Genomic DNA, 20,594 nt, shown 5'->3' with positions numbered 1-20,594 from the left:
GGACCTCCTGCACGGCTGTGGCTGGGGACAAGCAGCCAGCCCCCCCCGCACACCCCCACACATGTAAATGTGTGCTCACTGTGCAGAGCTGCAGCATCTCCTTGTCGGGTGGCGGGGGATGAGGAAGAGCCACAGCACGGTTGCACGCTGCAGAGAGGGGACAGCAGGTGACGGCAGGAGCACAGTGGAGGCTCCCTGTTGAACCAGCCTGCGAGGGAGCGGAGGAGGGAGCTCCCCAGCGGGCCCATTGCTGCCGTGACTGACTCTGGTCCTGACACTCCGGGCTGCCTCCGGAGCTTGTATCGTGCTGCAGCCACGCCGCACGCTGCTCCCGCTGTCCGGCTGTCATCTGTCATGGCCAGTATCGAGGCGAGCCAGCGGCCGAGTCCCTCCGTCACCCTGGGAACCTCCCCGGTTCCAGCCCCTGAGTTATGCTGGAGGTGGCACGTCTGCACCCCCTCCTCACCTCACCCAAGAGAGTACGTGCTGGCAGACGGGGCTAACGGCAAGCTAGAGTGATTTGAATAAGCCCCTTAGTGCCCGATCTCAATTTCTAAATAAATCTGCTTTAAATTACATTGATTTATGATTCACGTATTTTTATTTGATCAGTCAGCAGTGCTGCAAAACCTTCAGGCGCTTAAGGTGTTTCTAATCTCCCCATCCTGTCGGACGGAGGCACCACTTGCAGAAGGCTCGTTTTTAACCCCTGCATCCACCAGCTGCTCATCCAGGCTGCCAGCATGTGCTCCAAAAATGCACGGTGGCAAAGGCCTAGCGGAAGGCAGTCTCTTGTCCTATTACTGGGGACGTTTCTCTTCCTTGCTCTTGCACATGGTGGTGCTGCAGTGAGACCACTCTGTAGCTTACCCAGCATCTCTGGGGTCCCCAGCTGTAATGCCAGCCCCCCGGGACACTTAGGTGAATCTGGCATGAGGATATTTTGGACACCGGCTGTGACCGTACACATCTCTGGGAGCCTCTGTTTTTAACATTTGTACCAGGAAATCAGTTCTCTCGATGTCAAGGGGTTAGACAAATACCTGATAAAGAAATAAACCTGTCAAATAAATTTACTTTGCAAAAAGACTGAGCCCTGCTGAAGTCTCCGTTGTGTACTTAAAAAAATGCCTCACACCTTCACAAACAGACTGCCTGGGATACCGCATTCCTCCGCGCCCCCGAGCCAGCAGCGGCAGCGGTGGCAGCAGAAGAGGGGTGCGTGCTCAGGAGCTTCCTGGGAGCCGACGTTAACCTTTAGAAATTATCCTGGAAGGGCTTATTTCTTTCTGGAGGTCTCCAGCCCATTCTGCCCCTGCCACAGCCCCTGCTGCGCTCATGAAATAGCCCGAGCTGGAGCGCTGTGCTAGGGCTGCTGCAGAGGTGGGTTGTTTTCCTTCTGACGGCAGTTGTTTACTATTAAATAACCTTGAAGACAGAGGCGCTGCTTTGTGTCCACAAAGCCATGAGCTGGTCTGAGCCACTGGTTTCTCCAGAACAGTGCACCCTCCCTTCTTTAACATTTCCCAACATCCACAATTGTTTCTTGCAACTACCCAGGGCATCGACTTGAAAACCAACAATGCACCTTTCTGATGCAGCATATTTGCATCTCTTTGTTGACTTTGCTAATCAAGCTCACTTCTAAGCCTTTGAAAACCGGGGTAATCAAAGGCACGCTGGCTCTCTGGGCATGGCAGCCTCTTCAGGCGAGGTAACCCCTTGGGGACCAGGCACTTCTGGTCACTGGACCATTAAGGGCTGCACTGGGAGCTGGTGGCTGTGCTGCACATCCAGGCTCCAGAGGCAGGTCACGCTCGCCCAGCTGAGCCAAGATACTGCCACGCTGCCATCAAAAGGGCAAGGCTTCGCTGCCCATCCCTGCCCTTTGCCCTGCGCCCATGGCCAGGCGGTGCTGCCCGTCTGTGACAGCCACCAGCTCATGGGGGCAGCAGGGAATTCCCCATCTGGGAGCACCACCCCTGGCAGCAGAGCCACTGCAGTCACTGCCCTGCAGCCAGGGGCTCCAAATCCCCCCCGTGTTGGTGCAAAGCCACCCCCGTGACTCAGGGCTGGGGGCCAAAAGGATGAAGCCATCACTGCACGGTTCCCGGCCCATGCTTTCCTCTGCATTTCCCACAAAGCAGCATGATTTTTTCCATCAGGCTATTCAAGACTAGCCAGCATGCATATCAAAACACTCTCCAGCTCCCTGCTACATCCATACTTTTCATTCCTTTCTGGCTCTTTCAACGATTTGCAGGGTATAGCTAAGCCCAGCCAAACTCAGAAAGGGGACTCCTTCTGTGTGCACGCATAGACTGGCACATCACAAAGACACCCAGAACTGCTATTTCCCCTTGGATGCCATGGAGGGGGGAGGGAAGACACCCGGTTTCCAACTATTCGGCTCACTGCCATGGTGCGTCATGCCACCGGCTGCAGCCTCTCAGCAGGGCCATGGCCTGGGCCCGCTGCAGGGCCAAACACCACGCACCCAGGAGACTCCTGAGGCCCTGAGGGAGCTCCTCCGGGCTAAGCAGCCACAGACCACAGACCACGGCCCCAGCACACGGCGGGGGCAGCCCAGCCGCCCCCGCTCCCGGCGCCCGGCCCTGTCAGTCGCGGCGGTGGCTTCAGAGCAGCCAGGCCAGGCTGTCACAGCAGAGCCCCTCCGGCGCGTGCTGGCGCCGGCGCTAAATTTGCATACTGTATTTGCCAAGGGTTATTAGTGTTGATCAGCTGTTAAATAATCTGCCCTTTTCATTTCAGGAGGCCTGTCAGGACTTGCCTTCGCAGAGGCTTTACTTAAAGGGGAGTTTTATGGCATATTGGAAAAGGGTTTTCATTAGGGAGCCTTTTCCTCGAAATTTCGACAGCTACAAATACTAAACGCTGTCTCTGGCATCACGACTGTCTGCTGCATGTGTTGACTAACCCTCTACATCCTCAGCGCGCTAACATGGCTGCAGCCACGGAGCACTGCAAGCCGGCCTACGGCCCTGCTGGCTTCATTCCCTCCTTGTGCCAGGGAAGGACCTGACACGGGAGAGGATTGATAAGGACAGATCCCACGTCCCAAAATCAAATTGCCACTCCAGGAGAAAAGGGCGCTGAGAGGCTGGTGTGTATGGTTTTGAACCAGCCTCACCCTGCTCCGCACCCGCAGGGACACAGCCCTTGGGGTGAGCTGTGGGGGCTTTCCACAACGCCCCGAGGAGTTTGGGCCACGTGTCCTCAGGACAATGAGCAGCAGCTCCTGGCCCTGGGGACACCGCGAGCACCAGGAGCATGGGGCCAGCCATGCAGAAGGGGTGTCTGTGACTCACACGGAAACAGCAGGATGGGGTAAGAACCGCATTTGGTCTCATGGTTAGGCAACACCGTCAAAGGCCTCTGGAAAGTTGAGCCAGGAAAAAATAACTTGAGGGCTGAGAGGAACTTTGCAATGACCAGCTGCTTCCCGCGCACATAATTACGCCCAGTACCCTACACATTGCTAAAAGAGCCAGAAAGGAATGAAAAGTATGGATGTAGCAGGGAGCTGAAGAGGGAGTTGATATCCATGCTGGCTACTCTTGAACAGCCCAATAGAAAACAGCTCTTGCTAAAAAAACGTGTAGGAAATGACCTACACCATTACAATCCAAAATGGGGAGCCAAAATGCATTGTCCCATGCCCTGCACCCCCTCTTCCTTCTGCCTGCAGATTCTGAGTGGCTGCTGAACTCCAGGGGCTTTTTCCCCAGCTTCTTGGGTGGGGGATGAAGCATGCTGCCACCACCGTCCCCAGCATCCCCACAGTGCTGCCCCCCTCCCTGGGGCCGTCAATTCCTCCTGTCACTGCCGTACCCGCCAGGCAGGCCTGCCGGCAGAGATAAGGGGGCTGGGGGGGGGCAGCAAGCCACGACAGAAATGCTTCCTGACATCGTAAGGAGGTGGCAAGGCAGGAGTGGGACGAGCATCCCAAGGCTCCCACACCTGGAAAATGCACATCGGGAGAGGGGGAAGACCCTGGGTTTTTCTGTCACCCCTTCTCCAGAGGTGCACTGCGAAGCAGAAAGGCACAAAAGCACCCGGCTCTGAAAAGCAAACAACTGGACTGTGCTGAGGCATAAAGCACAGGATCGGCCGCCTGCCCCTCGCACGCCTCGCTGTTACGGTGACTCAGCTGTGCCTTGCTGCCTGCGTTACGTTCATCAGGCGACAAGCAAGAAGTTAGAATGGATTAATTGATTCGTGCAATAGGTTTTCCTGCTCAATTATTGGCAGCTTTGCTAATGGATTACTATTTAAACGATTCTGATATTTTAAATTACATGTTACTTTACAGATGCACATTTACTTTAAAAAAAAGAGCACCCCTTGCATCTATTAACATATTAAGGAGAAAATAAAACAAAAAAAACATCCGGGCTGATATAATGTACAATGTGGCATTACTCTGGGTGCTTCCTAAGCTAGGGAAATCTTATTTGTTTAATAATAAGTTAGTCATGAATATGCAAATCTGCATCAGTGCAGTACCTCACTGCTGTCACTATTAATGATTTGCAAATTAATGTGACAACAAAAGGAAAATCTATTTAGTGCCTGAATTGTTCTTCATACCTGGCTCAAGAAAGCAACCAGCTACAGGCACTTGGGTCTGCTGGAGCAAAATGCGCACAAGGTGTGGAGAAGGTTTGCTTCTGGGCTGGCAAACCAGGTGAGAAGGCAGCATTGCTGGCAATGCTCGATCACTCACCTAACCTGCAGGATACAAACTCTTCACTCTGCAACCAAAGTGAACCCATGTGAAGCACACAAAAGGCTGACATGCAGAATTAGCAAGACTGATCAGGGTGGGAAGACTCAGTGTGGACACTGAGACACATTACTTGAAAGAGCTTCATCTTCAGATCTGTTCAGGGATTTTTTTCACCTGACAAAGCTACAAGCTCACAGAGGGAAAATTGTTGGATTCTGGGCACTTTTTTTCTCTTGACCCTCCTCCTAGCAGAAATGCAATGGTGAATGAGAACATTGACAAAAGAACTAATACATGTCTTCATGATTGTGGCATTAAACTCATGCCTTCAGTACTGATGCCAAGCCTGCTCCTACCAACACCAGACTCATACAGAACTGAAAAAATGAAAATACCACAAGCAATGTTAAATAGATACAGTATTATTTTTCAGTTAGCTTGCATCTGTACAAGTTTAAAGTCACAATGTGAACCTTTTTCCTGTATTAACTGAAGTAATAATGCTGAATGTTTAAGAGCCTGCAGACTCAGGCCATTCCCAGGCTCTGCCATTCCCTTGCAGAGCCTGGGAATGGCAGCTGCCTGTATTTACCCCTCCCTGACACCTTGTTCATATTAACGTACAAGCTCTCCATGTCTCATCTCTGGGGTCGGCATTTAGAACAGAAATGAAGGGGGGAGCCAACTTCCAACTCTTTGATTCACAGGGCGAGCCTGAACCCTGGGAGCAGCTTTGAGGCAATTTCTATTCTGCTCCTGTGATCCTGTGATCAACCTAGAGGTTGGGTCGGGCCTCCAGCAGGCACCTGGGCTTTGCCTTTGGGGAACTGCTTCACGGAGAGCACAAGCACCGGGTACAAGCAAGCTCCAAACACCTCCGGCCCTTACCTGCCAGCGCTGCCTCCTTCGGGGCCACACAGAGGGTGTCCAGGAAAGCAGTGAGAAGGAGAGCCACAGGAGTCCAGCAGCTAAAATGACAAACATCAGCCCCTCCCAGCCCTGCCCTAGCATGCTGCTTAGAACTGGTATGTCCCCGCCTTGGCCACTGCAAATGTATCCAGCCCTGGTGAGGCCCTGGCCTCCCCATGCCATCACAGAGCTAGCTCCCTGCAGGCAGTATCACCATCTCTCCTTTCCACAGGGTCACCATCTCCAGGGCTTGCCTGCTGCAAATCCTCCACGCAAAGTAAGCACCCCTGGTGGCAGCCACCCCAGAGCACCCATAGCAGGGCCAGCCACGCCAGCCTCCTACGCCCACCACCAAGTCTCCTCTGCTTTCCCAAGCACCCCGATACAGCCAAGTCCTTCAAAAAAAAAAAAAAGAAAAAAGCACACCCCAGAAGATAAAATGGTCGCGTTACATCAAGGGACAGCACTGCGGTCAGGTGCCCCCTGCCACCCCCCTATTTTTAGCGTGCAGACGTGCCGGCATGACAGCGGCGTGCGGCTGTTACGGTATTTGAGCACGGAGGCAAGTGCCAGCATGGAGGAGGCCCAACTGTACCGGGAGCGCCGTCGGAGAGCGTGCAGAGCTGACTGAGCGGAGGCGTCCGGGGAGCACGTGCTCAGGATCATCCGAGGAGACGCCAGACAAAAGAGGAAGCTGCAGCCATCTCCTGTGGGCCTGCAGGGCATGGGAAGAAGCGAGGTGCCTGCCACGCACCCCTGGAAGCGCTGCAAGGCCGGCCTGTGCTTGGCTCCAGCCATCATGCAACTGATCAGATAAACGTGGCAGCAGCAACCGCTTTTACCTTCCTCCCTCACCTTGATTTTTTCCTGGTGTCCTTTCCAGCAAAATCATGGAGCAAAAGCAGTCAGCACCAGCGAGCAGGGATGCCTCTGTTTCAGTTCCTTGCAAAGCTGGAGGTTGGCCATGGGCATTCAATGACGGACCACAGGCTTAAAAGGAAACCTGGGGTGTGCCTGTAAGCCATACGAGAGATGGTATCACCGAAGTCTGGAAGAAGATGGTGGTGGTTGTGCAAGTACTACAAATTCCCTGCCCCGCAGGCAAAACAGGCCTTCAGGTGCCACCAGAACACGGTTGTCAGACACCTCTCGTACCTCTGGTCTCAACCACAGCATCACCTCGCACACAGCAGCAGTCCCACTGTGAGTGTCACAGCACAAATATTTGGCAAAAGCCTAGGTGGCGAACACACCAAGAGAAGCATCAGCTCTGCGTCTTTTCCTCTGGGACACTTTCATGACCAAGATGTCACTCTCGCTCAGCTTCAGTGTGAGGGTCTTTCACAGTCTTTCTTAAGCTCCCCCAAGAGCAAAAATTTAAACAACAGCAGTAGTGTTGAGCCATCAAAACCTCTGAGCTCCACTGCTCCATGGACACAGCAACTTCTTCTCAGATGTTTTTCTCAGATGGTCCAGGTGCTCTGCTGAAAACCTTTTTGGTGGGCATCTTGGCCATCATCAGAAGAGCTCAGAAACGTAAACCTCTCAGCTGACACAGTTGGCTATCACAGGGCACATTACATTTAAAAACAGGCCCAAAGCAAAACTCAGATTTGGGTTCACAGCAGGAACGTCTTTCCTAAGGGAAGAGGCAGACCCAGACCCTTAAGACCAAGCCCAGGGAGTCCAGCCTCTTGGGTACACATTCCAGAGCTGCATAAAACTGTGGTTCTGTTCCCTGAAAAATTCTCCCTTTGGGTACCCCAAAATGTGCTCGTATCCTTAATCCTTTGTATTAAAACTAAAGCATTTACCCTTGTACTATTTTCCTCCCCTCTGCAGACACACTGAAAAGAAAATTCAGTCAATTTAACTTTAAAAGATGACAAAGGAGGAAAAATAATTGAACCTATTCACAATTCTTGAACTGAATGGCGATGCAGAAAGTATTGTGAATACTGCTTTTAAGCCTCTGTCCCATAAAGGGCTCCCAATGTTTTCTTGTAACCTTGAATTTAGAAAGCCAGTGTAGATTCCACCTCAGATTCACGAACCGCTTGCTCTCCAGCACCTGTGCCAGCTCTGATCTGCTCTGCTGCAGGAGATGTGGCGCAGAGCCTCCTTTCATAAACATTAATAGGTCCGAGCTCATTTCACAATCATGCACGGAATTAGAGTCACCTTAGCATCTTCATTTCTCAACAGTTTTATTGCCTTTAAGAAAATTTTTGTAAAATATAAATACAAAGGCAGGAGATTTACTTACAAAGTTAAAACACAGATCTCAAACATAAACACACAATTCAGAAAATTTAGTTTATGTACAGTTTCAAGCAACTTCAACATATGTTAGTTTTTCAATATTTTACAAGGTACAGAAAAAATAGTTCAACGTCTTCTTTAAATAAAGAGCATAAAATGTTTAAACATATATAAACAATCCGGTTTGATGTGTGAAAACTAAATTTCACAGCTTTTAAATTAGGATATAAAAGTTCTTACAATTAGTTGATGTGTATGGATATGGTTTAATTTATATTACAAACTATTGAATTATATTCAATAGTGCTTACCTGGCCAAAGCAGGTAATTCTGTAAACAAAAAAACAAAAATAATATCACCAAGTGCCTTCCCAAAATCCTATCTCCCAAACAAGCCACATGACTTTGATCACATCACCTATAAAAAGTATGTTCTGTGTAATCAGTGCTTTGTATGAAACAAAGTCGATGTGTGGGTGTATTCTCTAAAAAAAAAATGTGTTCCAAGTAATAACAAACTTATCCCAAAGCCTGTGTGCATTTAAAGAAACATTATATAACAATTTTGTAAAAACTGATTGAAGTTAAAAAAAAATTCTTCCAAAATCCATCCAACTGGAATTCAGATCTCTTATATAAAGGAAAGATATTTTCATATTTAATAGTGTCCTTTCTTTACAGAAACAATTGCATTTGAACACATATACATAAAGAAGTAACTGTATATAGTACTGTACATTAAACGGCCTGATGGTTCAGCAAAGGATGTCGAAGGGAGGGTCCTTGTGTGGATGCAACCAGTGAAGCGAGGAGCCCAGCAAAGTCTTGAGTTCGCTTGTAAACTCTACCAAGTCCAACAGCTCTTTGCTTTCTGGGTTAAACGCTTCAAGGTCCGTAGCACAAGTGAGCAACTGGCTGAGAGAAGTCTGTTTGTAAAACTCTGCCTCTGTGATGGTGACGACTTCCAGATTGGGGAAGTTGCAGCGGAAGATGCGAGATGACATTTTTAGCCTCTTTACCACGTCGGAGAGCAAGAGCCAGTTTCGCGGTCTGGGGAGGTGAAGGAGAAAAAGGCTCCAACAACCGACATTAAGCCAGGGGCTCCTCGACCCTCCACTACCCCACCACTGTGTGACAGAGCCCTCCTACCCACCCCACAGAAACGACCCCCTCAAAACCAAGGGCATTGCCTGAGGACTCAAACATGCAGGCGCTGGAGCCTACAAACCCAGGGCTTGTGAGAGCACGCGTGTCCCAGCAGCCACACCAACGTCTAAAGCTTCACCGGGCTGAGCCTGACTACCACAAAACAAGTCAGGAGATGGCCAACAGTTATAACCTAAATTTCAGCATCTCTGACTTCGGCAGATGTCGGTATTAAATATAAGCCATCGGAGGGTTGTTGTTCTGATTAAGAAGACAATTCTTTAATTTAACCTTTCCAGTTGTCCATGTCAGAAAACCTGCGTTACATCAATCACCCAAACGATGAGTATATGCTAAAACCTGCCCTCCTGCATGATTAGTATTTAAAACTGTTTTTCCCACAGCTGTCATCAAAACTGGTGCGAACGACAAATGGTAGCTGTTTACTAAGCTAATTTATACCTTCAATACAACACAGAATCGAACTATGCTTATTATTATCATAGTATCTTCTGTAAGGTGTTTGTTTGAACCAGTCTGGGGTTTGAACCAGTTTTGCTGCAGCACCTAGAACAGCACTAACGGTGCGGTTTTGTCATCCACAAAAGCACATCCGCTCAGCATAGCAGAAATGCCTATTGAATAAAATTAAGAACACCTTTCCAGCATCACAGCCAAATTAAAGTACCAGAAGCACTTGCGTTTGGGGATGTTATTATACCAAGGCGTCTGTCTGCGATGAGGGAAGGAATTTGTGCTCAAACATCATTCACTCTGCTATGGAGCACGGCACGCCAAACAGAGCCCCCACAAGGCAGCTCTTCCCCCTTTCGCCCTCTATTATCTTATTTCAGAAAAGCCCAGCAGTTATGGTATTGCCATCTCATTCACGTTAGATAATGTAAACACATTTTCCCACAGATACAAACTGCTGTTGTCCCAAGCAGGTCGTTTCAGCTATTTTCACCCCAAAACCTGTATTTGTTCTTACCCCTGAGAGAGACACACTTGGATGTTGTAACAGGGCAAGGGAAGTTCATCCGAAAATTCGAATTCAAACACATCGCTAAAGCCATCTTCATCTTCATCGCCTGGGCCAGGGGGATTTGCCAAGATGTCAAATCCAGATTCATCTTTTGGATCTAAATAAAATTGAACAAAAAGGCCAAGTCAGCGTTTAAAAGACCGTTGCAGGTCCTGCTTTTTCTTCCAATAATATAATCTGTAAATAAAATCAGTTTGCTTCCTTCCTAACTTCCTCCACCACAAAAACAAGCCAGCCCCCGCCCCCACGTGCTGCGCGTTTTGAAAGTCTCCACATGCAAAGAAAAAAAGGGTAACATTTGCTCACCGCACACAGAGCTGCCATAGAAATCCCAGTACAAACCAGGGTCATCAACACTTCGACCCTGCAGGTCAGTTAAATACTCTGGAGAGGAAAAAACAACAACAAAAACATACTGATGAGAACAAAAAGCTGGCAAGTTTAGCAGACCGTGTGTCATACGGAGTCTCACCGTGCATACTTCATACCTTCCACCGAAAACACCCACACCACTATTACAGATGCACACGAAAAACGTGCTCGTGCCATCCTCACAAACATGCCTGGAACTCGCTCCTCCCCTGCGTCCCTTCTCCCGCCACGCAAAATCACGGCCCATCACATCACATAATCACCCAGGGTCTGACAGGGACGGCCCCGACCTCAAGCCTGGGTAACTGACAGCAGCACTTTGTGTCTGTGAAACGTAGGATGCACCACGCTTTTTAGCCTGCAGCTACTCTGGACACCAGCTTGGGGGTGAAGCAGTGCCCATGAAGAAACTGATGGAAAAGGTTTCTCCACGCAGATGTGTTCAGAAGATACGAGTGTTTTCTACAGATCTAAGTTGGGAGATTTGATCGCTGAGTTGATGAAAAGATTCTGGGATTCCAGACACCAATAAGCCTAAAATACTGGACTTCACTGCCCGATACACTTATGCATTCTCTATTCTGATGCAGGGGCGAGTACTTAAAAGCCATCAACTGTGAGTACTACAAACACTTCCAGAGGTGAAGGTGGCAGGGAATGCTAGTGTCTTTATCCAAAACTAACGGGGGGAAAACTAAACACATTAGAACACAGACGGGGGGTTAAAGAGATGAGCACTTAACACAGTTTTAGCGCATTTCAGATATAAAATGAGGCAGAACTTGCAAAAAGCACTGTATGAAAGGAAGCAAGACGTCAGGAAACATGACTGTGTTTTTGCATGCAAGGAGAAGCTACCAAAGCCTTCTCCAAGTCTCCTTTTACATGGTGCCATGCCAGGTGGGCAGTAGGACTTTTTGGGGTCAGGAAACGTCACCCCACAGCCCACAGCGCCCCATGGGACAAGGCCACACACCTGTGAGGAAGGTCTCCATCAGCTCGCTGTGGGTCATTTTCACAATGGTCCTCCCGGAGTACGTTGCGAGCGTTGGATCAGCACCATAGGACAGTAAAAGGCGGACAATTTCTAAGTGATCGTTTTCTACCGCGTCATGGATTGGTCTAGGGAAAAGAAAAAAGAAAAAAAAAAGGTCACGATATTACACTTTGACTCAAGCATTATGTAAATGTCTTCAAAAAGAAACTTCTGATTTCAGACCAAAGTTATTTATAGCGACTAACACTATTAATACAGCTGTCAGTCGTCCCATTGTTGGTTTTACTCGCACATCACTCCCTCCCTCCCCTCCTGTCTTTTCACAGTCAGACTGCTCGGGGCAGGCATTTCTGTTGCATCCATTCATTGCCTTACATATTTCGAGGGCCAGTAAAATAATTACACCCCTGTACCAGAAAGCAGGAGTTTGTGTGAAGCCTCACAAACATAATTTTGCGGCAAGTCTCTCTACCGTTCCAAATCTGTGCCAATTTAACAGCGTGTTGTGCAGTACGGGCTCATTCAGCCTGCCTCTGGGCAAGCACGCAAAGCAGTTACCCAAAGCTTCCGAATTACGTACACGCAAGTAAGTCATGAAAATTTGCTAGGAATTAAACTTAGGAGCTATATCCTCTTTAAACAGCGCTTGTGAATGTATCTGCAGCACAATTCAACCCTTCTACCTGGTGAAGATAAAAGCGTGGTATTTTAAGTTTAGTCCACGCAGAAGTTAGGCATTGTATGTGGCATCAGCAATCCATACAAGCTCGGGCACAGATCTGGTGAGCCTACCGAAGGATTATTAATACATGTGCCTGCAACTCCTGGTTAGAGTTCCTTATGACTGATTACAAATCGCATTAACTTTTTTGCCTTTAGAATGTGCTACGCGTAACAGGGAGCTGTCTGGCAGCAGAACACCTCACCCCCCGGACTAATGAAGAGGTGTTAAAATCCCATTTTTCCCCTGGATGGCGACGGGCAGGGAACTGAACACCCAGGGGCGAGCAGCCGTGGCTGTTCAGCTGGGTGCTTCCTTCGGGCTGCCAAGCAAAAGCGCCGCTGCCCCCCACAAGGCTTTTAAGCTCTCTGGCAGATGTGTTGAAAGGCGAGAGAGATAAGGAAGGGCTTCAGCTAGGATCGCACGCTGCCTCCCCACAAAACTTGCCAAATAGCTGTACAAGGGAAACGAGCCTGGGAGCCTCTGCTCCGCGTCCCACCCAGCCAAGCGCCTTGGCTGGCACCCAGGGCTGACCCCCCCGCGGAGCCCCCTGCCACCTGCAGCAACGTCCCCGCTACATGACCGCCTTTTGGGCACGGGCTGGCGCCCACGGAGCTGAGGACAGAGCAGAGGCAGATCTGAACAGCAAAGGGTCGGGGTGAGGAGGAGGGAGAAGAGGAAGGGGCACCGCTGCTTCCCCATCTATCACTGCTGGGAGGAGGGCTCTGAGATCCCTTAAAAAGCAGCGTGCTCCAGGTGTGTTTGTTCCAGGCAGGCTGTGATTTAGGGCGATTAACATCTGTGACACGTGAAGCACTCGCGCTTGCTCCCATCTTGCCGGAAAGCTGCTTGCAGCTTTGTTTTTAACGCACGCAGGCTGTACCGACACACGGAGCTCCTTCCCTGCAGAGAGGGGGCTGACCCCCCGCACACCAGCACAGCGAACAAGCAGCAACCCCACGCTGCTGTCCGCAGCCCTCGATCCAATTCGTGCCACCCCGCAGCCCCCCGGCACGCCTCCAAAGTCGGACAGGGGGACGCAGGGAAGAGGCGAGAGCGACGGCTGCCTCCAACCGCTGAGGACGCCTTCCGTCCCCCACTCACGTTGCTGCAGCCTTTAACTGGGAGCCCTTTTCCATTTTATTTTAGAATTAGGATTTTCTGGTTTCGTCGGGGGCTGGGTGGGAGGATTGTGGGTTTATTGGTTTGTGGGTTTTCTTGTTTTTTGTTTTGTTTTGGTGTTTGTTTTTTTTAACTGACTTACCTAAGTGGCTTTTGAAGCAGTAATGAATTCAAGATGATCCCTTAACTTATTAAAAACAGCATCTAAATCGCTGCCCAGTGTTTCACTCAGTTTAATGACACCCGGCCGAGTTTATCAGAGAGAAAAGCCCTGGGAGGGGAGCCCCTCTCCCAACTCTACGGCTCAGCCAGGCCAGCAGGGTGCTGCAGGGGGGCAGGCAGCCCCGTCCCACAGGGCAGCGGGATCCCAGCCCGGGCACAGGAGGGGATTTACAAAGGCAAGGGGAAGGAAAGGCGCAGTAAAGCCGTGTGGAAGGAGGAAGAACACTAGATAAAAGGAAGGAAAGAAAATGCTGCTGGGGAGGGGGATAAAAAGAGAGATTCCCAAAAGACAAGGCAGGGGGAAAAAGGCATTAACAGGGTGCTACCAGACTTTTACTGGCTTGCACAGCCCTTTGGCAAGTTCAGGAGCGGGACTGTGCAAAGACACGGATACCTGTGTTTGCTTCTCCCACCAGGGCAGGCGGAGGAGGGAAGGTTTTTCAGGCTTGGCAGAGTTTAACCACCCTCTCTGTAGGATGCAGAAGCGACTACTGGAGTTGGAAACTTTCTCAGATGTGAGAAAAAGATCCCTGGGGGGTCCTCTCCTGGGCTCCTTTGCCCATATAATCTTTTCCGCCCTGAGCATCGTGGAAATAAACATTCCCTGTCCCTGATGGTACAGTTAACGGTAGTACAGCTTGTTTTTAAAACAAACCCTTCAAAAGGCCCCAAAAGGGTCTGGGGACATTCAAGAGCTCCGATATCCTACAGCAGACACACATCTCAGCTCTCTCCGGTGTACTGTCGAATTCTTACTACTATTTTTACTGCTACCAGAGCCAGGGAAACATTTCACTGGGGGTTTATCATTCCACCACCAAAATTATAAACTATTTAGGCCAGGCAGGGTTTGCTCTCAGCCTTTCAGGCACCATCAAAACTTTTCCCTCGCTGCAGTGAGAGGCCTCGAGACTCACCGGGCAGCACCGTGTCTCTCTCTTGGTTTTATTTTTGTTTCCCTGGCGGATGTCACGCAAGGCTGCCCCGCAGAAGCGGCGCGGCACGAGTCACGGGAGGCCGGCCACACCGGCTGCCTCTCCCCTAACGCAATTAGCTGCTGGAGGGGATCGTCTTGCCAAGACCAGCCGCGAAAGGACGTAGGAAGAGAGCGAGCCGTCTTGGCACGGTCCTCCCCAGAAATAAAAGGGCTGAGCTCATCAGCCGCCAGGAGAAGGATGAGGCAAGGCTGGCTGCGGAGGGCGAACGGAGCGGAGCGAGCGGCTGGCGGTGCCCGAGGCGAGGGAGCGCCTCGCCAGCAGGCTGGGGGTGCCCGCGTTTCTGGCGCACGGCTGTGTTATTAAGGCTAAAAGGAGGCGAAGAAGGGAGACCAGAGAAGCCGGCAGCCACCCTGGTGTCAGGCGTTGTTGGCCTTATACCGCCGTGGCGAGCCAAGTGCGGGGTCCTGTCGGGGAAGCAGTGCGGTCACCTCTTAAGTGCGGCCTGTTATTATTTATAGGTAAGGCGATTAAGAGCCCTTAGTGGCTGCAGCACCTTTGAGACGGGTCTTAAAGATCTCGCCGGGTTCCACAATAATCTTTGATGGGCCACTCGTTCAGCAGCAGCCTGCTTGTGTATTCAGGGTCTGCTGCCAGGGTCTGCTGGCAAGGCTCCGCATACAGAGAGCTACCAGCAGCATGCAGTTTATGGGGGGAAAGGGGGAAAAATGCTGAAGCCTGCAGCACTGAGCCCCTGGGGCCAGCTGAGCTGTGCCTGGGGACTGAGGGACAGGGTGCCTGCAGGCGGCAGGTGGGCAGGCAGAGCCCTGGAGCAGGGAGGCACAGCACCCGCATCTCCTGCCTTAGTTTTTGATTTCAGTGGGATTTCTGAGAGTACCAGAAATGCAGCCTGCCTTTTGAACACCAGACTGACTAGCTGCGCGGCTAAATAAAGGGAAAAGACAAGGAAAAGGGAGAGAGAGGGGATCTTCAGCCCAGCGCTCTGCTTCATTTCCAAAAGCTGCACGTGTGCAAAAATGCCACGTCCATCAGGGCACGAGCAGCACTGCAGGCAGGGTTACAAGAAGGCGCACACAAACCCTGCACAGCTGCCTTACACCCTTCCCGTTGGTACGGACACGCTGCTCAGGCTGAAGCGACATCCTCTCGTGTCACAACTTTTCAGAGCCCCCAAAAGTCAACGCAGAGGCAGCAGGCAGGCACCAGCCCGGACCCAAGCTTCAGGACACGCTGACAAATCCAGCGAGGGCAGTTACACCAGGGGTCTGGTCTGTATGGGCTCGCGTAGCTGCCTGTACCGTATGCTGGGTTAGTTCTGCGGAGATTTGAAAACAAATATCCTTCCAAGGGGGAAACATTTTCAGGAATTTGAATTTTAAAAAGCAACTAAGTTGAGGAAGACCGACACTTCTTTCCTCCCCAAAGTTAAAGGACAAGAACTAATCAAGGCTTCAGGATCAAAATGGGATTTGTCTCAGGAACACTGGGGCTTACCCCACGGAGAAGGACAAGTCTGGCCCAACAAAAGGCAGGGGACAACGCTGCTCACATGCTCCCTACAGAAGCTTCTGCTCTCTGCCCTGCTAGACTGTGGGCAGCTCTACCATCCTTCGTCTGCACCTGAGATGTGTTTTGGATTCACACTGTCTACTGGGCAGCTTTTCAAAGAAGATTTAAGTCTGCCACCAGAAAGCAAAGGGAGACGCAAGCCGAGCTCTGACACTGCCATCTAGGATCAGATCGCTATTACGTTCGTTTCCAAGGCGCGTTTTCCCCACAACTTTCCAGAGAGCACAAGCCAAGTTTCTTCCTGGAAAATCGACTCCGTCTGTGAACTGAAACCAAAAGCGGACTGTGCGCTCGCAGGTAACGGAGACTGCCTGTTTCTGGGGCTGTTTTTCTACCTAGGCTATTCCTGTGAGTGAGGCGAACATCATTTGGGACTTGTTTAACAGCAGCCCCGGCAGCCCAGCTTCTTCTCTCCTGTCTCCTCCCCTCCCCAGTAAAGGCATAAAGAGCTTAAAAACAAAAGAGGCAGACCCTTAGTCATGCTGATTTTACCTCCCTGGCTATTGGGATGGTGATAGTGAATGCGATAAACCATTTAAGATAACAAGCTGCAGGAGCCTGGCGGAATACAAAGCGACCTGTCCCCAAAAGGAATAGGTCGGACAAAGTCCTGCATATTCGGGGGAAAAGTTATCCCAAGGTCAGCCCCGCAGAGGTGGTCAAAGACGGGCTTAGGAATTGGATAAAGACTTCATTAGGAGATGCACAAGGAGCTTAAACAAGAAGTGGAGCCACATCTTCTACATCCACAAACCAAAACAAAAAGAAAACCCACAAGCTCAGTATTCTGTGAGCACCCCTTCTGTGAAGGAGAAAAAAAAGCCAACGTTGGCTTAAAAAAAAATCAATCCAAAATATGCAATGCGCAGATAGAGTTTAACAGCTAAGCAAAACAGTATTTTTATAAAGCACATATAGGACTTGCACGCCCAATCACTGTAAGAGCCTGAAGTGCTCTTAAAAGTAACACTACTAACAAGGCAAAGACCACTCTTTGGCACAACTCAAAGGACCTGGAGCGCATACAAATAGGGCTGCAGCTCAAGTATCATTCCTTCCTGCCCTGCAGCTGGGGATTTCACAAACTCTTAAAAAAAAAAAAAAAAAAAAAAAAACTTGTTAAAATTCCCAGGGGCAGGGAAAAAAAAAAAAAAAAACAACCACCTCACACTGAAGTAGAGTCACAACAACGATGTGCCCCCCACCGCCCCATCACCCTGTCCCAGCGACAGGGAGGCAGCGTTACCCCTGGGGGGCTTCATGCAGGTTTGGGGGGACATAGAGAGGAGACAGAGGGGAGAGGGAAGGGGTGCTTCCCCGTGTTGCCATCCCATCCCGAAAGAAACCCCGCGTAGCAGCCCCACGGTGCCGTGCGTTACTAACCTGGTTCCGTCCTGCGCGCTGCAGTTCACGTCAGCCCCGTACTCGAGGAGATGTCTCACGATGCTCAGCCAGCCCCTGGCACAGGCCTCATGCAGGGCACAATAACCCGCATTGTCACGATGGTTTACATCACAGACCTTGTTTTCCAAACAATACAGAACCACTTCCTGGAAATAGGAGAGGAGGAAAAACATACATCGAGTTATTTGTTACTGCCGAGCTGCTGCACGGGTTTCTCTTCTCTAAGGAAAAGGGGGGCTGGGGGACAGGAGGCAAAACACAGCCTCCCTACAATACTGCGACATGCCTAAGTACCCCCTTAGACACAGGTCAGCCAAAAAAAAAAATAAAGGACAAAGGGGAAGGTGTTCAAAGCTGTATTTGTACAGGAGGCACCAGGAGCAGGACAAGACTGTGCAACGCGGCACCGAGAGCCCCGCGTCCTGTGGAGAGGTTTCCCATCGCCGCAGGAGCCCGGGGACGTGCAGATTTCCCAGGCAGGGCTCACAGCTGCCGCTTCTCAAAGCTTCCACACGCGAAAGCGGCAGAAAGGTTTTTGCTCTTACATCTGCATTTCTGGGCACAGGATTCTGCACGCGCAACGGCAGCACGGCCCACGTCGGTTCGGTTTTAAAAAGAAAAAGCACATGATCCGAAACAAAACACATTTAAGACACCCAAAGGACAGTTTGCTGTTGGAAAACAAAACAAAAAAAAAAGCCCGGCTCTATCAAGATCGGGGAAATCCCATTTTCACCCACACTGATTTTCTGCATGCAGAACCAGAGTCAGGCGCCAGGTTCCAATAACTAACCCGGCGCTGTGGGAAGCCATGTGAATTTAACGCAATTCATCTTGCAGTCAAATACACCATGGTTGAGAGCCTGGGCCAGGCGCAGAGCTCTATGCCGTCGCGTGGCCTCGAAACAATGACTGCTCCATCACTCAACCAAAAATTTAGGATGGTGCGAGTCTTCCTCGATTTGTGTCAGATGCAAAAAAAAATGTAAAAAGCACACATTTCTAAGTGATGCTGTACATACACGGCAGACCCCGTGGCAAGATTAAGCCATTAATTTTGCATTTGCTGCTCTCAGGGATTAACGGGGTACGGCGTGGGGTGTGTGTGTGGGGGGGGGGCATTTGCTTTGTCGGAACGGGAGAATAAAACAACCGCTGGGCGCGACGCATTTATCCCTCCAGTTTCCAAATCTACCGGAAAGCCCGCAATCATCCGTGCTCTCAGTATCCCTGACCCGAGGACTGGTATCCAGGATACAGCATGAAGCTGTTCTTTTAGCAGGCCCTCACCAACCAGGCAAAGGAGGAGAGCGGCGAACCAGCGAGCTGCCGTCCCGGGCACGAGAGCATCCCTCCCTGCTGCTCCATCCCATGCCCCCGGGCGCTCAGCCTGGCACCCCACCGGCCCTGCCTCTGCCACCCGGCGGCTTCTGGTGGTCCCACTCGCCGCCCCAAAAGCCAAAAAGCAGCCCAGGAAGGATGCTCTTCACCCCGCGCTTTCCCAAAGCCGGCGAGAAAGGGCGGTGTGAAATTATACCCGAGAGGCAAGAAATTTTCCTGCAAATCCAGACCACCCCGCGAGGCAAATTAGCGGACGGCTATAGGTAGCAGGAGCGGCGGCCGTATTCAGCGCTGCCTTTAGCATGCAGTTAGCGTTTAAAACAGATTCTGCAGCTCGAAATAAGAAAGGGACCTTTCATCTATTTTCATGGAAAGCAAAGGCTGGTTCTAGGGCAGAATACCTACCACCGGCCGAAAACGCTAATTTTGTCGGGCAATTCTACGTTAAGAGGCTATAAGGAGAATGTCATTAACCACAAAACGTAACCATAAAGACCATAAAACTCTACATTGTTAATTAATTAAATGCCTCATTAACTTTTTTTAACATGATTTATTCAATTTACAAAAAAATTAGCCATCGCCGCCGCATCGGGGAACATGTGGTGCCACAAACACGCTTTTGGTTTCACGAGCATCTCTGGCTGACGTTGGAGAAGGGCCGTGAGACTGCCACGGGGCGATTTAATGTCTGTTCAGGTGCTCTATTCCAACCAGCAGTCTGAAAATCACTCTCGGTTAACCCAGAGAGCCAAGCTCACACATCACCAGCCAGCCCTGGGCCACCACCACTTCTGCGGCCGGCAGCTCATTAGCCAAATCACAAATGGCCACAAGAAACGGTGCGAGACACGGGAACCCACCTTTGCAGGGATCCAGCCCCCGCGAAAAAAAAAACGCCTTTTCCCCACTCCTGTCATACACCACGCATTCCCCTGATGTTGCTGCCTTCCCAGCCGGGATTTATTCCCAAACCCACCGGAGAACTTCCCAAGTCCAGGCAGAGACTAAAAAGCAACACGCGGCACAAAGACAGCCCGTGTTTCCTCTTGCATCACGTCCATTACTCGAGCCTTTTGTCATCTCTTTCCAAAAAGACTTTATGCTCCCTGTAATTCCCCCTCCTTTTTCCCCCTTCGCAAACAGTAAATTACAGTTTTAAGACTACTATTATCTCAAGTCATTTGTTTCAGATGGGGAAAACGCAATGGATTCAAGCGCGACCATAGGCTGCCACGGGCTGCTCGCATCCTGGCTAAGCAGCGCCTGGTGCAGAAGCCTAGTGAAGGAAGGGCAAACCTGGGTTTTGCTGAGACCATGGGATGTGCAGAGCTGAGCACCGTGTGCCACACCACCTGCATGCAGCCTTGAGGCCGCAGCCCTGCACCTTCTCTGAACCCCAAGTCCTTGGCAGTACCGACGGCAGCCACGGCTCACAACTACCAGGCTTTTTCCCCTCTTGGGTGAGCTCAAGTCAGCTGCCGTCGTGACAGAAAATCAAAATCCCTAATCAAACGATGATGGAAATGCCTGCCAAGAACACAAGGTTGCCCAACGGCTCCAGGACCTTCACCTTGGCGAGCCCCGGCATCCACAAGCTTTTCTTACGGGCCGGTGCTGCAGCCAGCTCCCGCTACCAGCAAAGCAGACAGAGTCCTCAGCCCCTGCTAGAGCAAAACCCTGGCCCATCACAGATCTCTGGGGCAGCTCCCACTGACCTCAGAAGGCAAGGTGCCCAGCATCCCACGGCAGCACTCTGCTGCTTGCCCCACGGACAA

General features: G+C 50.7%; 1 protein-coding gene across 5 annotated transcripts in view; it reads right to left on the bottom strand.

The window, feature by feature from the left end:
• Nucleotides 1–7,847: 7,847 nt before the first annotated feature.
• LOC118156973 (BCL-6 corepressor-like) overlaps nt 7,848–20,594 on the bottom strand; it is a 33,461-nt gene continuing 20,714 nt past the window's right edge. For all 5 annotated transcript variants that reach the window (XM_035311211.1, XM_035311213.1, XM_035311215.1 and 2 more), the window contains 5 exons: nt 17,455–17,621; nt 11,461–11,606; nt 10,419–10,496; nt 10,059–10,209; nt 7,848–8,971 (listed from right to left, as the gene is read on the bottom strand). In XM_035311211.1, the coding sequence (XP_035167102.1) occupies nt 8,677–8,971; nt 10,059–10,209; nt 10,419–10,496; nt 11,461–11,606; nt 17,455–17,621 (837 nt within the window). In that variant the 3' untranslated portion in view covers nt 7,848–8,676. The remainder of the gene's footprint in view (nt 8,972–10,058; nt 10,210–10,418; nt 10,497–11,460; nt 11,607–17,454; nt 17,622–20,594) is intronic.

This window comes from Oxyura jamaicensis, assembly GCF_011077185.1.
Source record: "Oxyura jamaicensis isolate SHBP4307 breed ruddy duck chromosome 1 unlocalized genomic scaffold, BPBGC_Ojam_1.0 oxy1_random_OJ106662, whole genome shotgun sequence".
Classification (NCBI taxonomy): Eukaryota; Metazoa; Chordata; class Aves; order Anseriformes; family Anatidae; genus Oxyura; species Oxyura jamaicensis.
Note: the sequence above shows the minus strand (reverse complement) of the source record. Positions and strands in the feature narration are given on the sequence as shown.